Source organism: Protopterus annectens, chromosome 1.part1 (assembly GCF_019279795.1).
Source record: "Protopterus annectens isolate FY-2018-M chromosome 1.part1, PAN1.0, whole genome shotgun sequence".
NCBI classification, from domain to species: domain Eukaryota; kingdom Metazoa; phylum Chordata; order Ceratodontiformes; family Protopteridae; genus Protopterus; species Protopterus annectens.
The window spans coordinates 566,032,330-566,050,357 of NC_056726.1; the positions used below are offsets into that span (position 1 = coordinate 566,032,330).

Here is an 18,028-nt window from a genome sequence, read left to right on the forward strand (position 1 = left end):
TTTTAAGAATTGGGAAAGCTTGAAAAGTGATAATAATATAGGGGATAAAGTGGAGCCCCTGCCCAAGGTGGTATTTAAGAAGGATTGATCTCAGAAGAATATACTGGAAGCTGGTACTTATAGGTTGGGTGGACAACATAGGATCAAGGGCAATTTTAAATGTAATGTGTTCGTTTTGCTCACATATCTTAGAAACTACAGAACGGTATAGATTGAATAGTACCCCTTCATATATTAATGGTCATTTCAACTGCAACAGCCAAAATGTAGTATATTTGGCCAAGTGCCAATCATGTCCTGTTTTTTTTATGTGGGAAAAATGTGTAGGCAATTTAAAAATAGGATAGCTGGACATCATCTAGATATTAGGCATGGCAATCTTACCAGCGCATTAAGTAGACAAATTCATTCACATAGGGACCATAAATTCAAATTCTTGGTTATACAGCAGGTAACCAAAGATGTCGAGGGTAAAATTATAGACCTTGTACTGGACATGTGTGAACTTAAATGGCAGTTATGGTTAAATGACAGAGTTTCCAGGAATTAATGAAACTACTGCCATTATATGTATTTAAAGTTTAACAACACTGTGGGTTAAAGTATTTTAGTGTTTCTAACATTTGTTTTAGTGTTTTTAACATCTGTATTAATGTATTTATGTATGCATTTTTAGTGGATAGCTTTAATAGTTTATTGACTAGTTCATTGTTTAATTAGTTAATGGGTGTGATGTTCATTATAATAAAGGCTGGGTGGGATTTGATGCATGTTCTGAGGAAGTCCCTACAGGAGGGAAAAAAGCGCTAAACCTTTGTGTAATAAAGTACTTTGGACCCTGCAGTGGTTGTGTCGTGCTGTGCTTTAATGTTTTAGGCTTCATAATCGGTCCATATAACATTTTTGCATCTAGAATCATTTATGAATACAGAACATTGCGGTTTTATAGAAATTTGCTTGACCTTTGAAAAGTAAACCATTACTGTTTGCTTATCACATTCCTTCAGGATATTCAATTTATAAGTTCATTAATGTTATTCCAAGACTGGGAGAAGAATCCCTATGATTCTTAGGTGACATATACCCAGTTATGTCTAATGGAAATAATGCTTCTCTATTGGAAACAGCCATTGCCCAACTCTTTCTTTGAATACTCAACATGGCATCAAATGTCTATTACAGCCAAAAGTCAGAAATGCTCTTTCATTTTTAAAACATATTTTTGGCTTCTGGAACCTGAAGCACATTAAGAAACCACATGTTTCCCCCAAAATTCACAGTTATGTTTAGTGGAAGCTTCTGATCAGTGCAGTATAATATAATTGTGTTTTTGTTGCATAAGTTATTGTAGATATGTGCATTTTGGAGCAAGGCTGTTTAAACAAAAACCTGCATAAAAATGTATCAAGTGTTCATTCATCTTGATAAATCTTATGAGGAAGAACAGGTAGGAGTAATTAATACAATGACATACTAAACAAGTAAAAACTTGATAATTCATTACATTTTGCTAAAATGTGTTTTCAGTGAATTATTTTCCCTTTGCTAAGTTATATGTATTCTCTGCATGCTTATAAAACTTAAAAGAAGCATGTTTGAAAAACAATGATTCTGTTTGGTCCTGAAATTTCTTCCCGCTTGTTTTATGAAAGTGAGGTAGCTGTTTAACTGATCCAAAACGTTTAGGTGACCGCTAAAAAAAAAAGCTTATGTACATAGTGAACCATACATGAATATAAACCATAAATGACAATCATTTCATCTCTGATAACTTCAGCTATCATGTAGAATGTTATTCACATATTTTAATTATTATTGAGCGTATAAACTGATACATTTAGTAAGTTTGATATTTATTGGAAACACATACCAGCTGTCTTAAAATGTTGACATTGTTCTTTTCATTTTTTTCTCACTTTGGCAGCTGATCATGTGCATCCTAGCCTGATGTCAATAACAAGTGCAGATGGATCACCGGGATATATCAATGCAGTCTTCGCTAATGTAAGAACTTCTTTGCAATCTCATATTTTATCAAAACATTATCAAAAGTTATAAACCTTTTCATTTTTCTATCAATATTTCACAACTCAGAACTAGGAGTTGCAAAAATAGGCTTGTGTAATATTCTGTTTGTTCCAGTGTTCTTCATTCCAGTGTTAGAGCTCTTAGAAGAGGAATTTCTATTTTCATAGGATCATAGGTTCATAGGAGGTTACTAGGCTAATGGCCCTGGGGCCCTTACAAGCCTAGCCAGGAGCTTATCCCCCCAAAAAAGAAAACATCAGTCAACACCTGTCTATGTGCAAAAGTGGTGCTTTAATAAAACAAACCTTACATATTAATCACAGTACAATTTCAAAAAGATATTTGTTGGTGGTTTATTTACTATGTTCTCAGTTTTTGCAAAAATTAGAATTTAATCTAATCTTACAAATATTTTTGGTACAGTCGTAAAGTAGGGATTTTTAGCACTTTCGTCTGTATCAAAATTACTAATGTGACGTATTTTCAGTAGTGTCATATCATTTTGAAAATTATAAAAATACTCTGGTACATTTAATAAGACTTTAGAATATTTCTGAATCATATTTTACTTTATATTTGAAGTAATAAAGGATTTGATAAATGATCAGACAGTGAACCTGATAATCCATCTAGTGTTGTATATGGCATTACAGTCCTAAGCAATGATGACTCAGCATGATATTGCACTTCTAGTATCAGGAGCTGACAAATGCTGCAAAAATAGGTGATCTTGCCAGTAACTGTTTTGTCTGTTATGGAAGGCCATGCTATCCTTAATGCAGTACTTCAGTCTTCTTGTAAAAACCCTACTTCCACCTCAGACAGCTAGAAGAGGGTGCTGTACACCTGGCAAGCTAGCCTAGAAGGTTAAAGAATGAGCTACAGATATTGCATCTAGTTTACTGGAATGCGAATCCTATAATATTTTCCAGCAAGTCTAAATCCTATAACCTTCACTTATGCACTGCAATGGGGTGCAAAATTACATGACATTACATATGAAGTATATAAGCCATGGAAGAGACCGTGGGTATAATTCATAAAGAATCAAAGCATGGAACAAATCACTGCTGGTCCCTTATGATGATTTATGAAAGAAAATACTGATAAAAGAGTCACAAGCTGATTCATAAAGGTCAGTCTACCATCTGCCCTGTATAACACAAGGCAGTGTAATTAATTATTAATAATCTGTACAATGGTAATAAAGGATAATGAGGGAAACATACTCACAAGCGAGGAGAGTGTTTTGAGGAGATGGAAGGGGTTGATGAATGAAGAGAATGAGAGGGAGAGAAGGTTGGATGATGTAGGGATAGTAAATCATGAAGTACAATGGATTAGCAAGGAGGAAGTAAGGATAGCTATGAAGAGAATGAAGAATGGAAAGGCTGTTGGCCCAGATGACATACCTGTGGAAGCATGGAGGTGTTTAGGTGAAATGGCAGTGGAGTTTTTAACCAGATTGTTTAATGAAATCTTGGAAAGTGATAGGATGCCTGAGGAATGGAGAAAAAGTGTTTTGGTACCGACTTTTAAGAATAAGGGTGATGTGCAGAGCTGTAGTAACTACAGAGGGATAAAATTGATCAGTCACAGCATGAAGTTATGGGAAAGAGTAGTGGAAGCAAGGTTAAGAAGGGACGTGATGATTAGTGATCAGCAGTACAGTTCCATGCTGGGAAAGAGCAGTACAGATGTGATCTTTGCTCTGAGAGTGTTGATGAAGAAATACAGAGAATGTCAGAAAGAGTTGCATTGTGTTTTTGTAGACTTAGAGAAAGCATATGACAGGGTGCCTAGAGAGGAGTTGTGGTATTGTATGAGGAAGTTAGGAGTGTCAGAAAAGTATGTAAGAGTGGTACAGGATATGTACGAGGGTAGTGTGACAGCGGTGAGGTCTGCAGTGGGAGTGACGGATGCGTTTAAGGTGGAGGTGGGGTTACATCAAGGATCAGCTCTCAGCCCTTTCTTATTTGCAATAGTGATGGACAGGTTGACAGATGAGCTCATACAGGAGTCCCTGTGGACTATGATGTTTGCAGATGACATTGTGATCTGTAGTGAGAGTAGGGAACAGGTGGAGGAGACCCTGGAGAGATGGAGATATGCTCTAGAGAGAAGAGGAATGAAGGTCAGCAGGACTAAGACAGAATATATGTGTGTGAATGAGAGGGAGGATAGAGGAATGGTGAGGATGCAAGGAGTAGAGGTGGCAAAGGTGGATGAGTTTAAATACTTGGGATCAGTAATTCAGAGTAATGGTGAGTGTAGAAGAGAGGTGAAGAAGAGAATACAGGCAGGATGGAGTGGGTGGAGAAGAGTGTCAGGAGTGATTTCTGACAGACGAGTACCTGTAAGAGTGAAAGGGAAGGTCTACAAGAGAGTAGTGAGACCAGCTATGTTATATGGGTTGGAGACAGTGGCATTGACAAAAAGGCAGGAGTTTGAGCTGGATGTGGTAGAATTAAAGATGTTAAGATTTGCACTGGGTGTGACGAGGGTGGACAGGATTAGGAATAAGTATATTAGAGGGTCAGCCCAGGTTGGAAGGTTTGGAGACAAAGCCAGAGAGGCACAATTATGTTGGTTTGGACATGTGCTGAGGAGGGATGCTGAGTATATTGGGAAAAAGATGCTAAGGATGAAGCTACCAGGTAACAGAAAAAGAGGAAGGCCTAAGATAAGGTTTATAGATGTGGTGAGAGAGGACATGCAGGTGGTTGGTGTGACAGAGCAAGATGCAGAGGACAGGAAGAAATGGAAACAGGTGATCTGCTGTGGTGACCCCTAACGGGAACAGCCGAAAGAAGATGATGATGACAATGGTAATACACATATTACATAATGCTAATGAGCTGTTACTTTCACCAGTCTACTCCTGACTTCTAAATGCCAAAAGCTCCTTGGAAATGAGGACAGTAACATACCCTACAGTTACGATATACAGCTAGGACATGCAACCATCCATAGGGGCTCCTTTTGAACACATACTGTCCAAATAGATTTTACTCCTGTATATTGGTGAAGAGGAAGGCATCATACCTAAGGTACATTTGCAGCACCTTGACCCTCTGCCTGTCCTTGTGCATAGCCAGACCTAGTTCTACCAATATTTCTGAGACAATAAACTGTCACAGAGCTGCCCATATCATCACTTTTCTCGAGGTTTTCCTCTGTCATCTGTCTCACTGCAAATATTAGATCACTTGTACTGTGTCTTTGTACATTCATTCATGATCATCCTCTCCAGCACACTCATGCAGTGTGACAGGAGATCGATACATATGCTGCTTGAAGCTGTGAATGTCCCCTTCGTTTTTGTACATTTGCACTAGAAGTGCTTATTCTCCAGTCATCTGGAATGTAGTTCTCTCTCCATGCCATGATGAATACACTCAGGAACCATTTTCCCCTACTACTCCCAACAACTCAATCATATCTGTTGTGATATCTCATCTTGCTGCTTTTTTTGATACATTTCCCTCAGTGTACTTTATACTTCTTCTAAGCTAGATAATCCTCCTTCTTCCTGCATCATAGATTATGGATGCAGCAGTACAGCTTCTGTGGAGATTTCTTCATTTAGAAGCTTCCTGAAGTATTCCTTTCATCTGTCTTGATGCCATCTGGACTGGTGAGCGGGTTATTGCTATCACTTATGAACACCATCTACCAACTGTCTTCCTTATATTTCTGCTGTTGCCTTGGAATCAGACAGAACTTCTCTGTGGCACTACTTGCCTGAAATTAGTAGAGGTTCTGTGACACCTACTTTTCTGCTCTTGTGAGTGTTCTCATATCCTGTTTGTAAGTAAAGCAATATCCCTTTTTAGCCTGGTGCACTTTTTTCTATATTCCACTTCTTACTGCACTCTTCCTTTCTTTCTTTTGATACCTTCCTGGATTTCTACTTTCCATTACTTGTTTTTCTTATGTACCTTATTTCCATAACTGGCTAGATTTCATGCATGTTCTATCATTTTCACACATGCTGTTTTGACATCCTGCCATTTTTTTCAGCTCCACCCATTTCCTCTTCTTCCAGAGATGGTAGTCTGTCCTTCCAAATTTGTAGCCTCATGAGCTGAATGCAAAGACTTAGCGGCAGTTCCATCCCTCCTTCGCTATTGGATACAGAGAATATCCATTCACCTCTGTACCATCACGTCATTCACTTCCAAGCCACATCTCACCAGTGAACCTGTATTCAGTGCAGTAATCCTTAGTTCATTTTTGGCAGGTCAGTTCAATTATGTCCAGTTTTCCCTAAAAAATATGTCCCCAACCCAATCTATACAACTTGACACCAGACGGCCAGTCTGAAGCTTACTCACCCAGGAGTATTACTGTTTGTGGCCATCACACACAGAACAGTAGGAGCATGCAGACCTCTCCTATTGTTAGCATGAGTCCCTAACACAGGTCAGAGTAGGTTTGGTCCTCAACTCACTTAGTATTTGTAAACACATATGCCTCTTTTTGGCAGCATTATTCAACATGACTAAAGCATTTAAAGACCTTTTTTAACATTGCTAAGTGGCTAGCCCTGACACCTCAAGCTACTCTTATAAATATATATATATATATATATATATATATATATATATATATATATATATATATATATATATATATATATATATATATATGGATCCATATCAGATCCACGAAAGAACACTTACCAGATGACCAAATCAATGAGACCACATCACCAACAGATCACATCTCCGACAATGGTAAGTAGAAATACCGCAGAATGGGATGTATTCCTGTTTCCACAATAAAAACAAAAAAAAAAAACATGTATATAGCAGGGGGGCAAGCCCCCTTGCACCCCCACACCCCCCCTACTTAAATATACCAACTCCGAGATCACACCACATTGCGGAAACGGGAATACATCTCGTTCCACACTTATACTTACCTTTGTTGGAGAACTACTTTGTCGGCGATGTGGTCTCATTGATCTGGATGTTGGGTAAGTGTTCTTTTGTGGAACTGATAGGTTCCCATATATATAACATTTTGTGTGTGTAGATAGATATAAATGTATACATGTAGACAGATAGCTTGATGTACATGTTTGCATATGCCTAGTAATATCTACGAACCTATGGTAGTTGCAGTTTGCCTTTATTCTGTTCAGCTTTCCTCCTACTGGCCTTTGAGCCCTGCATCTTTATCTGTTTAGCACTTGGCATACGTGTGGCAGAAAGTTGCTTTGGGCTATGTGCAACTGCTCTTCCTTTTCTGGAGTACAGTATTCAGCTGCTCCCTCCTGGGTCTCTACAATAAGCTTCACTAATTAGTGCCTGTACTGGCTCCAGTCATCGTTAGCACTACTGGAAGCCTTTATGGTGCATGTTTACTGAAATCATTCTTTATCAGTTTCTACACTGACATCTTTTGTTGTCTTTTTTTTTTTTTTTTTTTACTAAAAACTTTTGTTAAGACTCAGCATTAGATTTGTCTACACCTACCACCCAGACCAAGTTGTATGACCTTTTAAGTTGTCTAACTTAACAGCTTTGACTTCACTAGAGCTACTGCCATCAAGAACATTTCCAGGGTTTCCTCAAATTGTGAAAACTCTTGACCTAGTATCACATTCTAGGTAAAGTTTGGCAGTAAAACAACTTTGTACAAGACTTTACCTAAAGAGCTTGCACTGCCCACTTGATTTATGGGTTATTATCTCTTCTTCCCATGCACATACATAACTTCAGTTGTCTTGTTATAAACAGTTTTCTGCTTACACACACATATTAACCTCTAACACAATCATTTTTCTTTAATTTATCAAAACCTGTAATTCTTTCACTCTACAATTGATAAGCTTAGCAACAGTACAATGTCAGAAAGCTGATTTCACAATTTTGATACTTACCAATTCTGCATTATTGTATTCCGTGAGCATATTTTCTGGTGTGGTTTGCTTAACAGCAGCCTGCCAAGCATTAAGAGGCATTGCAGATATAACACTACTGATATTGACTGGGAGATAATTAACTGCATGTCCCTTTGTACCACATTTAAAACAAATAGTTTCAACTGATAACATAACTCAACCTCTTATATCAAAAAATCTGAACAAAGCCTGAAATAATGTGGAGAAATGCCCACAAATAGGGACATATTTTAAATATTGCCTGCTATAATCTTAGAAAGTTGCTAAAATAGCAGAATTTATATCAGCGTGCACTTTCTGAAGGATATAAAGTCAGAAACTCAAATGTATGTCACTGTTTAGTGACTTTAATCCACAGTGATTTGACAGAAAACCACAAATTTTATATGGAACAGACCAAAAATATGAGTCAAAAATCTGGATATTCTACAAAAATCTGGACAGTTGAGTGGTTGATAGTGCTTTTGCTTGTTTGCTTGTAGACCAAAACACATATCAAAGTGAAGACTTAGTTTTTAGTGTGTTTGCTTGTTGTTTGTTTGCTTGTTATTTCCCTGGAACGCTAATTCCACCTAATACGCGGCTTCTCAGCGCTTCTGTGGCTCACTAGTGATATCTGCATTGCTTACTGTACTTATTTCCTTGTTTCACTTGAAAGAAAGTTACTGTTTGTCATTTTTGCATTTAAGTTACCTGTAACACATTGCACTTAAGTTACCTGGCACTTGCTCACTAAAGAAATTATATAAGTCAGCACTAAAAATTAAAAGCACTACACCCTCACTCCCCACTGGCCCTGGTTTTCAATTATTAAGGAATTCCCAATATTATTCTAGCATGTCCAAAGGTCAGTTGTCAATCTCCTCTCGGTCCAGCTGGTGAATCTGGGAATCTTGAGGCAATGTTACAACTGCCTCATGTACACAGACAACCCTCTCCTCCTCCCAACAAATTCCAACACATGTGAGAGATGCAACCATATAGCCAAACTGGAGGCTAAGCTCTCTCAACTCAGTACTGGCATAACCAGTCAGGAGGAGAAGGAAACCATACTCACTACAATTCCAGTCTCGCATAGACCTACCACGACAGCAAACCAAACACATAATCACACAAAAACATACTCGGAGGCTCTAAATAAAGATCTGCCAAGCAGCAGAGACCTCCAAAGCAGACACCCAAGCAGCCGCTACCCCAAAACAAAACACGTGCAACACATATCTCACAAAGCCAGTGTGCCAAACAGTCACAGCCCTTAAGACTAAACAACACACCTGATACACTTGTAATAGGTGACTCTATCGTCAGGCACACTGACGTCCCGCTCACCAGGCTGAACAAGGAGAGGGTCACGGTGAGCAGCCTGTCGGGTGCTAGGATCCGCCACATAACACAAGCACTCAGGTCACTCCAAGGCAAGTACAAATATGACTCAGTCATTGTCCATGCTGGTGTGAATGACCTGAGACGTACCTCCCTGGACTACATGAAAAGAGACATAAAGGAGCTCTCTGAGCATGTAGCCCAGGCCGGTATGACCCTGACCTTGAGTAGCATCTTACCCTCACCAAGAATGATGCCACAATATGAAGACAAGATGATCAATTTCAACAATTGGCTTAAGTACTGGTGTCATTCAAAGGGGATCCAATGCCTGTCAGCTTGGGATGATATGCTCGACAAGCCACGATGCTTCGCTAGGGACGGCTTGAACCTGTCACCCCTGGGCTTTCGGATATTGGCAAAGGCTCTTGCTACCCCCATAGTGCCTTTTTTAGGCAAGGCTCAAAAGACAAACCCACCTCCATAGGTATCACAAGGGATAAGAAACTAAGAGTAATGCTACTCAACTCCAGAAGTCTAAACCTCAAGATGCACGCACTCGAAACTCTCCTTAGCATGGAGAACATCGATATCTGTGCAGTAACAGAAACCTGGTTCAGGGCTCCCGAGAGCACCCCAGCACTACCAGGTTATACCTCATACCATGCTTTTCGGCCCCAAAACTTGGACCGAACCACAAAAGGAGGGGAGTATCGATATTCATCAAAGATACCCACACCTCCAGGTTGGTGGCAAAGCACGAAGCATCAGAGACTATCCATGTGCAACTAACAGTGGGTAAAACTGCCTTCCAGTTTATAGCCTGCTACAGACCACCCTCCCAAACCCAGGAACCCCACTCGGCCTTCCTGAGAACACTGGAAAATATGAAGGTCTCTCCAAACACCATTATATTGGGCGACTTCAACTACCCAAACATAGACTGGGAGCATTACTCTAGCTCCAACACCCTAGCCCAAAGGTTCCTAGAATGTATAAACTCAAATGCTATGGAACAACTTGTTACCACTCCCACAAGAGGGGAAAACATACTGGACCTAATCATCACCAACATGGGGACTCTATACTCCAGACCAGAAGTGTATCCCTCACTGGTTAGATCAGACCATAAACTAATCTCACTGGATATTCACATCCCGACCCCACCCCCTGCCCAGAAAACCACAGTGAAAAACTTCTCTAAAGCAAATTTTACACTCCTCAAAACTGAGGTGGAATCCTTCAAAGCCCCCGGGCCTGTGGAAAATACAGCCCAGACCGCAGAGTCCTTTATAAACGCATTCTATGAACACCTTCAGGAATGCATGGATCATGCGATCCCAAATAAAACCAAGACCTAATCCTCCAAAGGCAGATGTCCTGTCTGGTGGACCCCAGCCATAAACAAACTATACAATAGAAGGAGGAAGCTACTAAATGATAAAGCAAAATCCCAAAAAGGGAAGGCATCACTGATCAGTATTAGCAAAAAACTACGGGCACACATAAAATTGTCTAAGGCCAGCTTCGAGAGAAAAATTGCACAGGACACTAAGGATAATCACAAGGCTTTCTTTAGTTATGTTAGGAACCTGGGTGGTAATTCCCAGATATGCTCAGAATTAGTCCAAAATGACAAAAAATACACCGAACCCACAGACATTGCCAACATCCTAGCTGACAGGTTCAGCGCAAACTTCTCCCCCCCACCAAAAGGGCAAATATCTATCCCAGCAGAGTGCTGCCCCCCTGACATCTCAGATGCTCAGGTAAGAGCCGCCCTCTCCAAAGCAAAAAACACAGCATCAATGGGACCAGATGGTGTCCCGGGCTGCGTCCTACATGAACTCAAAGAAGAGCTAAACCCAAACGTAAAACTACTGTTCAATCTCAGCCTTACTACAGGATATGTGCCCAAAGAGTGGCGTACAGCAACAGTGGTCCCTCTCCATAAAGGTGGTGCCTCAACGGATCCTGGAAACTATCGGCCCATAAGCCTGACTAGCTTGGTCTGCAAAGCTATGGAAAGGATCATCATGGACCTCATAAATAAAGATATTGGGGACCTACAAACACTGGATCCTACCCAGTTCGGCTTTGTTAAGGGCAGATCCTGCCTCTTAAACCTGGTTGATTTCTTTGAAACAGTCACCAAGGCCATTGACGAGGGGAAGGTGGTCCACACAGCCTACCTGGACCTCGCAAAAGCCTTCGATACAATACCCCACTCGGGCATTATAGATAAGCTCACCAGCTTAAATATAAACCCCTATGTCACTAGATGGATTGCAAACTGGCTCAAGGACAGAACCCACATGGTTAGAATTGCTGGAGCCATGTCAGACTCCAAACCAGTTACAAGTGGTGTCCCACAAGGCTCAGTCCTGGGACCTCTCTTGTTCGGTATATATTTCTCGGAGGTACAGGCCAACACGGAAGGACTGTGGCTGACCAAGTTCGCAGATGACTGCAAACTGGGTGCCATAATCGACTCTCCAGCCGACACAAGCATCCTCCAAAAGGGCCTCATAGAAACAGACAACTGGTGCCAGAGCCATGGCCTCAAGCTAAATGCCAAAAAGTGTATAGTCATCCCCTTTGGCAAAAACAAAGTGCCCACAAATTACCACATAGGTGGAAATCCATTAAGTACAGACGAAGTAATTAGGGACCTTGGGACCCAAGTTGATGGCAATCTCTCATTTGACAACCACGTGGCCAAAGTGGTTAGAAAAACATTTTATATAGCCCACCTAATCATGAAGGGATTCACATCTAGATCAGGGGAGGTCATCGTGCCTCTTTACTCATCCCTCATCAGGCCCATAATTGAGTACAATGCCCCTTTTGGGATGTACCTTACCAGACACCTGCAGCAACTGGAAAGACCCCAAAAGTACCTCACCAAGAGGATCAAAGGGCTCAAACAGATGCCATATGCTGCCCGGTTAAAGAAACTCCAGCTCTACTCAGTGGCATACCGCCTGTTCAGAGGAGATCTGTGCCTGACGTATAAAGCCATGTCCAACCCGGAATTAATGGACATGCTGCACCTCAGAAAATCCAAATCCCATCGAGCTACGCTACGAGAGACTTGAATCTCAGCACTGAAATAAATAGGACATGCTGGAGGGACAGATTCATAACCCAGAGGCTCCCTTCACTCTGGAATAAAATCCCAGTCCAGGTTAGGCAGAGTCCCTCATTGACTCTCTTCAAGAGGAATCTTGATGAGTGGATGGGAGATCGTAGGTTTACCCCGGGTATCACTTCTGTGTCACTGTTAGATAGAGGCACAGTATACTAACCTCGAAAAAGGGCATAGCAAAATAAATTTAAAATGGGTGGCGAAAGCCAAACACATTCTGGCTAGGCTTATAAATGCCCTAGGGCAGATAGCCTAGTATGAACCTATGAACCTATGAACCTATTAAAGCTATCAGTTAATCTACCTGCTGAAACAACTCACTGTTCAGAAAGTAAAGGGTCACTCCGTGCTATTGATATTCTTAAAATACTAGGTAGTGCCTTTTTAAAAATATCTACAGCCGTGTGTCTTGCTTACATCTATCTTTATGCAAGACTTGAAAGGTGTGGAAAGCCTTGAATTGTGAGAAACATGCTTTTAATCAAACAGGAAAGAAAAAAAGCTTTTACTTCAACTCTGCATAAATATTTTAAGTTGCACTTATACTGACCTGCATGGTGATACCATTTTGTACTTTTCTGCTTTTTCCTCAGTTTATCAAAAAAGTTATCTGTTTGCATTTTTAGATGGTTCTGAGACTTTTCTGGTAGCTTCATTTGCAGTTTTGGGAAGATCGTGTATTACTGCAAGATTTCAGCTTTGTTTCAAAGTTATACTGCACTTCTGTCTCCATAAGTAGAATTACTTGTAAAGGCTAGCTGTTTATATTTTGAACCTTGCCTGGTGCCTTAGTCTTGTAGTTTTATTCATAGTTGAGATAGAACTGAAAACTACTGCCAAATATGAGCTTCATTTAGTAATTCATTACTGCATTTTTTCCATAACCAGTGTTATGGTAAATTTCTACATAGTCTGGTGCATTAGACTGTGGTAGAATTGCAGTAGAGAGAGTGTTGTGTATTCTGCTCCATGACTGGTGCTTCAGTGCTCTTATTCCAGTTTAAAGTTGCATTTCAGTATCTTTCTGTTCCTCTGTTCCTTCTGTCTGCACCATCTCCTACTGAGATATTCAGATAAAGTTCTGAAATTCTAACCTCCTTGGGGTCATTGACCTGCAGCTCGGAATCATAGGACAAGAGCTCCAATATTAGCTTTATTTGATTGCATCCTTCTATAACTGGCCTGATTCTTGCTCCTTTTTGTAATCTTACTTCCAAAGCCCTCCCTCCCCCTCTTTCATTGCTACTGTTTGCTATGTAAGCTATTTAAACCATTTTCCCACACATTATTTTCCATAGATCCATAATACTGAGTGTCTACCCAGCAAACCTGTATTGCTTTGGAGTAAACATGGCTTGCTACAAATTGTCTTCTGCTTATTTTCCCAGAGCTCCCATCTGCTTGGCACCCTTGTCACACTCTTAGCTGGCCTGAATAAATCCTGCTCCATCCTTGGCAGATAATGGATTAACTGTATTATACTGCATTTCAGTTAACTGGTTTGGAGTGCTACTGCTTTATTTTTTGATTTTGCACTTTAAATCATTTTAAAGGTTCTTAATACTTGAAACTGCCTTGTCCAGGTAGTTTAAGTTGTTTTGCGGTAGCATTGTACTCTCAAGCAATCTTTTTTTATGTTTTTAAATTAAGAAGACTGGGATAGACCATCTAGTGGCAGTAGATGGTGGCTTTAAATATCTTAGTTTGAAAACACACAAGAAAGCTGTAAGTGTAGTTGTTCTACTGACTAGAGGACTTAGAAGCCAGTTTTCCATATTTTAAGTGCCTGTATAAATCTGGTGCATTTGCATGCCACTGCCCATCATTCAGCAGTGGCTAGTGGTACCCTGTATAGACTTAGATGCCTAGAAACCATATTTTCCTTATAAAACACCATCACAAATTGCATGCATTTAGTAGCATAAAGCAGATAGTTTGCATGTTGAAGAGCACTGCCCCTTAAATTTAATAATATATAGCTTAGTTTAGTCTGTGGCCCCAAAAGCATCAAAGCTAACTATAAACCACTCATGCACTACACCTTTGTAGCTCATCCAACAAAAGACCTGACATCATGGATATGCACATTCCCAATTTCTCTGCAGCCAGTTTGGTGGATATGGGTACATTGCAACAATGTAGCAGTTGTCTAAAGCTCACTAACAACCTTTTAATCCTCAAAGAAACAAGTACATTATGGAACAGATATATATATATATATATATATATATATATATATATATATATATATATATATGGATAGATAGATATATATATATATGGATAGATATACATATATATGTATATACACACACAATGTCTCTGGAGGCAAAACTCTGATGTACAAACACTCATAATAAACACCGGGTTGTGATAAACACTCACCCTATACCTGCTTCACATATTATGCAATCCACACATAGACATACTTATGCTGAGGCACTGAAAAACAATCTTCTCAAACCCCAAAACCTCCCAAACATTCAACCTGCAAAAAGTATCCTCAGCAAACCTGAAAGCACTCAACAGAAACAACACCTAACACTGCACATACAGCCACACACACTGGAGCCTAACTACCAATCCCATAAGGCAAGCCAATATGCTACCCAGAAGTCTAGCCATAGGGGCTCCATTGAATAATATACTGATGCCCCACTCACCAGGCTGAACAAGGAGAAAATACTAGTCAGTTGCCTATCTGGAACCAGGATCTGCCACATCACACATGATCTCAAGTCACTGCACCACCGCTACCAATGTGATTCGGTCATAGTCCACGTAGATGTAAATGACAAGAGACATATCTCCCTAGACAATAGGAAGAGGCATTATTGAGATCTTGGGCTATGTATCCCAGGCTGGTACATGCTTAGCACTGAGCAGCATTCTCCCTTCACCAAGGATGATGCCAAAATACGAAAAGAAGATGATTGACTTAGTTTTTGCTGGCATTCTAGGGGCAGATACAGTATTTGTCAGTGTGGGGGGACATAACTGAAAAAACACATTGCTTTGATAAGAATGGTCTGCAAGTTTTCCCTCTAAGCTTTTGAATATTGGCTAAAACATTGTACTCCCCCATAGAGCCATTTTTAGGCAATGCCAAATTGATAAACCATCCAATATAGCAAAATCTACCCAAGGAAATCAAAAAGTACTAATCCTCAATTCCAGGAATCTAAACAAGAAACTCCACTTTCTCAAAGATCTCCTTACCATGGAGGATGCAAATATCTGTGCAGTTACCTAGGTATGGTTTGAAGCCACAGAGAGGATCTCAGTAGTGCAAGGCTTTGGTGCCTTCCACACCACACACAGACCAGCAACTGCACACACAGGGACTAAAGGCGGAGATTTCTCAATCTACATCAATCACAATCATGCCTCTAGATTGGTTGACCAGGATGATGTACTGAAGTTCCTCCACATCCATATTACCATAGACAAAGACACATACCATATCCTAGCAAGCTATAGGTCATCCTGTATGCTCTATGAAACCCATAACTCATACTTACGCCTTTTGGAGACACTCACCATTCAAACCAATACCATACTCATGGGGGACTTCAATTATCCCTGTATAAACTTGGAATCCTACACAAATCCAAATTTGCAGGTGCAGAGATTCCTGAACTTTGTAAACAAAAACACCTTGGATCAGTTAGTTCATATGTCTACTAGAGGTAGAGCCATACTGGACCTGGTACTCACACATATGGGAGAATGCTGCACCCCCACCAACCTTGTCCTGTCCTCTCAGGTAAGATCAGACTGAAGCATTCTCTTTTGAAATGAGAATTAATTCTGTAACCCCAGCAAATCCTGTAACAGTTTGAAACTACTCCAAGGCAAACTACCCTTTATTAAGTGATAACCTGTCAAAATTTCAAGACCCACCAAACCCAGATAAGATAGCAGCCTATGCCGAATTATTCATAGAAGCTCTGTACAACCATGTCAATGACTGCATATAGGCTGCTGTGTTTAACAGAAGTTAGCCCAAAACTAAACTAAAACTAACTCAAGAAACAAACCACTCTGGTGGAATCCAAAATTAAACATGTCATACAACAAAATAAAAAAAATCCTAGGTTAAATTAGGAAGTGCAACACAAAAAAGATAAAAAAAACTCTTTCATCAAACTAAATAGACAACTAAGAGGACTAATTAAGTACAGTAAAGTAAAGTTTGAGGTAGAGAAAATGTCCCAGGTCAAGGACAGCTATAAGGCCATCTTTAGCTATGTCCAAAACCTCAAGGGCAGTACACAACAGTGTGCCAAACTGTTGGTAAATGGAGCTACAGTTACAGAACCAGGACAGATAGCAAAACCTTTTGCAGACAAATGCAGCTCCAACATTATCCCCCCCCCCCTCATCCAGCCATCCCCAGGAAATACGATCTAACTTTATTCCTTCATCTATCAGTAGGTGCACTCTCTAATACCAAGAATACAGCCTCCATATATGCTTTATGCCACATGAATGAAAGACTGCAATGGTCATCTCTCTGAACAAGGGCAGACCATCAACGTTTCCTGGGAACTACAGACAAATTAGTCTGACTAGTCTCATGCAATGTCATGGAAATGATTAGCAATGACATAGGAAACCTTCAGGCACTGGACCCAATCCAGTCTGGATTCATCATAGGCAGATCATGCCTACAGAACTCGGTCGATGTCTTTGAGAAGGTCACCAAGGCAATGGACAAAGGCAAAATGGTGCATACTGATACCCTGACCTAGCCAAGGCATTTGATATACCTAATCAGGCACTGTAAACAAACTCATGGAATTGGGTATAAACTGCTGCGTAAGGAGCTGGATAGCCAGCCTGCTCACAGACAGGACCCAGGGAGTTGGGAATGAAAAGACCACCTCCAAAAAGAAGCTGCTCACCAGTTAAGCCCCCCACTTTCCTGTGCTGCGTCTGTTCCTCTTTGGCATCTATTTTTTTCAAAGCCAAGGCTAATATCAATGGCCTCAGGCTTACCATATTTCTAAATGATAGCATGCTAGGAGCAACCATAGAAACTCCCCAAAATACTAATATCTTACAGTACGGTCTAATGCAGACAGATGACTGGTGCCAAAGCCATGTTTTAAAACTCAGTGCCAAGAAATGCATAATAGTATCTTTTGGGAAATTGGCCACCCAGAGAAATTACCTCATTGATAAAACATCCCTAAAAATAAACACAGTAGTCAGGGGTTTAGTGTCTCGTGTAGATTGCAACACTAGCTTTAACCGACATGTTTCTAAGATTATAAGAAAATCAATCTATGTCACTCAGCTTATAAGGAAGAGCGTGGCATATAGGCTCAGGGAAGTTATCATGCCACTGTAGTCAGCCATTATCAGATCCATCATCGAGTATAACCTTCCCTTCTGTATGTACCTGACTGCAGCAACTGGAATGTCCACATAGGTTCTTCACAAAAAGAATACAGGGTGTTAACACAGTGCCCTATGCAGATTGCCTCAAAGCCCTATTTTTTTTACTCGGCTTCCTACATCCTGCTGACAAGTGATTTGTGCTGGTATGCAAGATATTCTTGGATTCTGTTCTAATGGACCTTCTGCATAACCACAAAATGAACAGTATCAGA

The 18,028-nt window shown here is 40.3% G+C and overlaps 1 protein-coding gene across 1 annotated transcript in view; it reads left to right on the plus strand.

The window, feature by feature from the left end:
• LOC122806400 (receptor-type tyrosine-protein phosphatase mu-like) overlaps window positions 1-18,028 on the plus strand; it is a 1,009,373-nt gene that overhangs the window by 738,076 nt on the left and 253,269 nt on the right. The window contains exon 15 of the mRNA XM_044076787.1: window positions 1,925-2,004. Within this exon, the coding sequence (XP_043932722.1) occupies window positions 1,925-2,004 (80 nt within the window). The remainder of the gene's footprint in view (window positions 1-1,924; window positions 2,005-18,028) is intronic.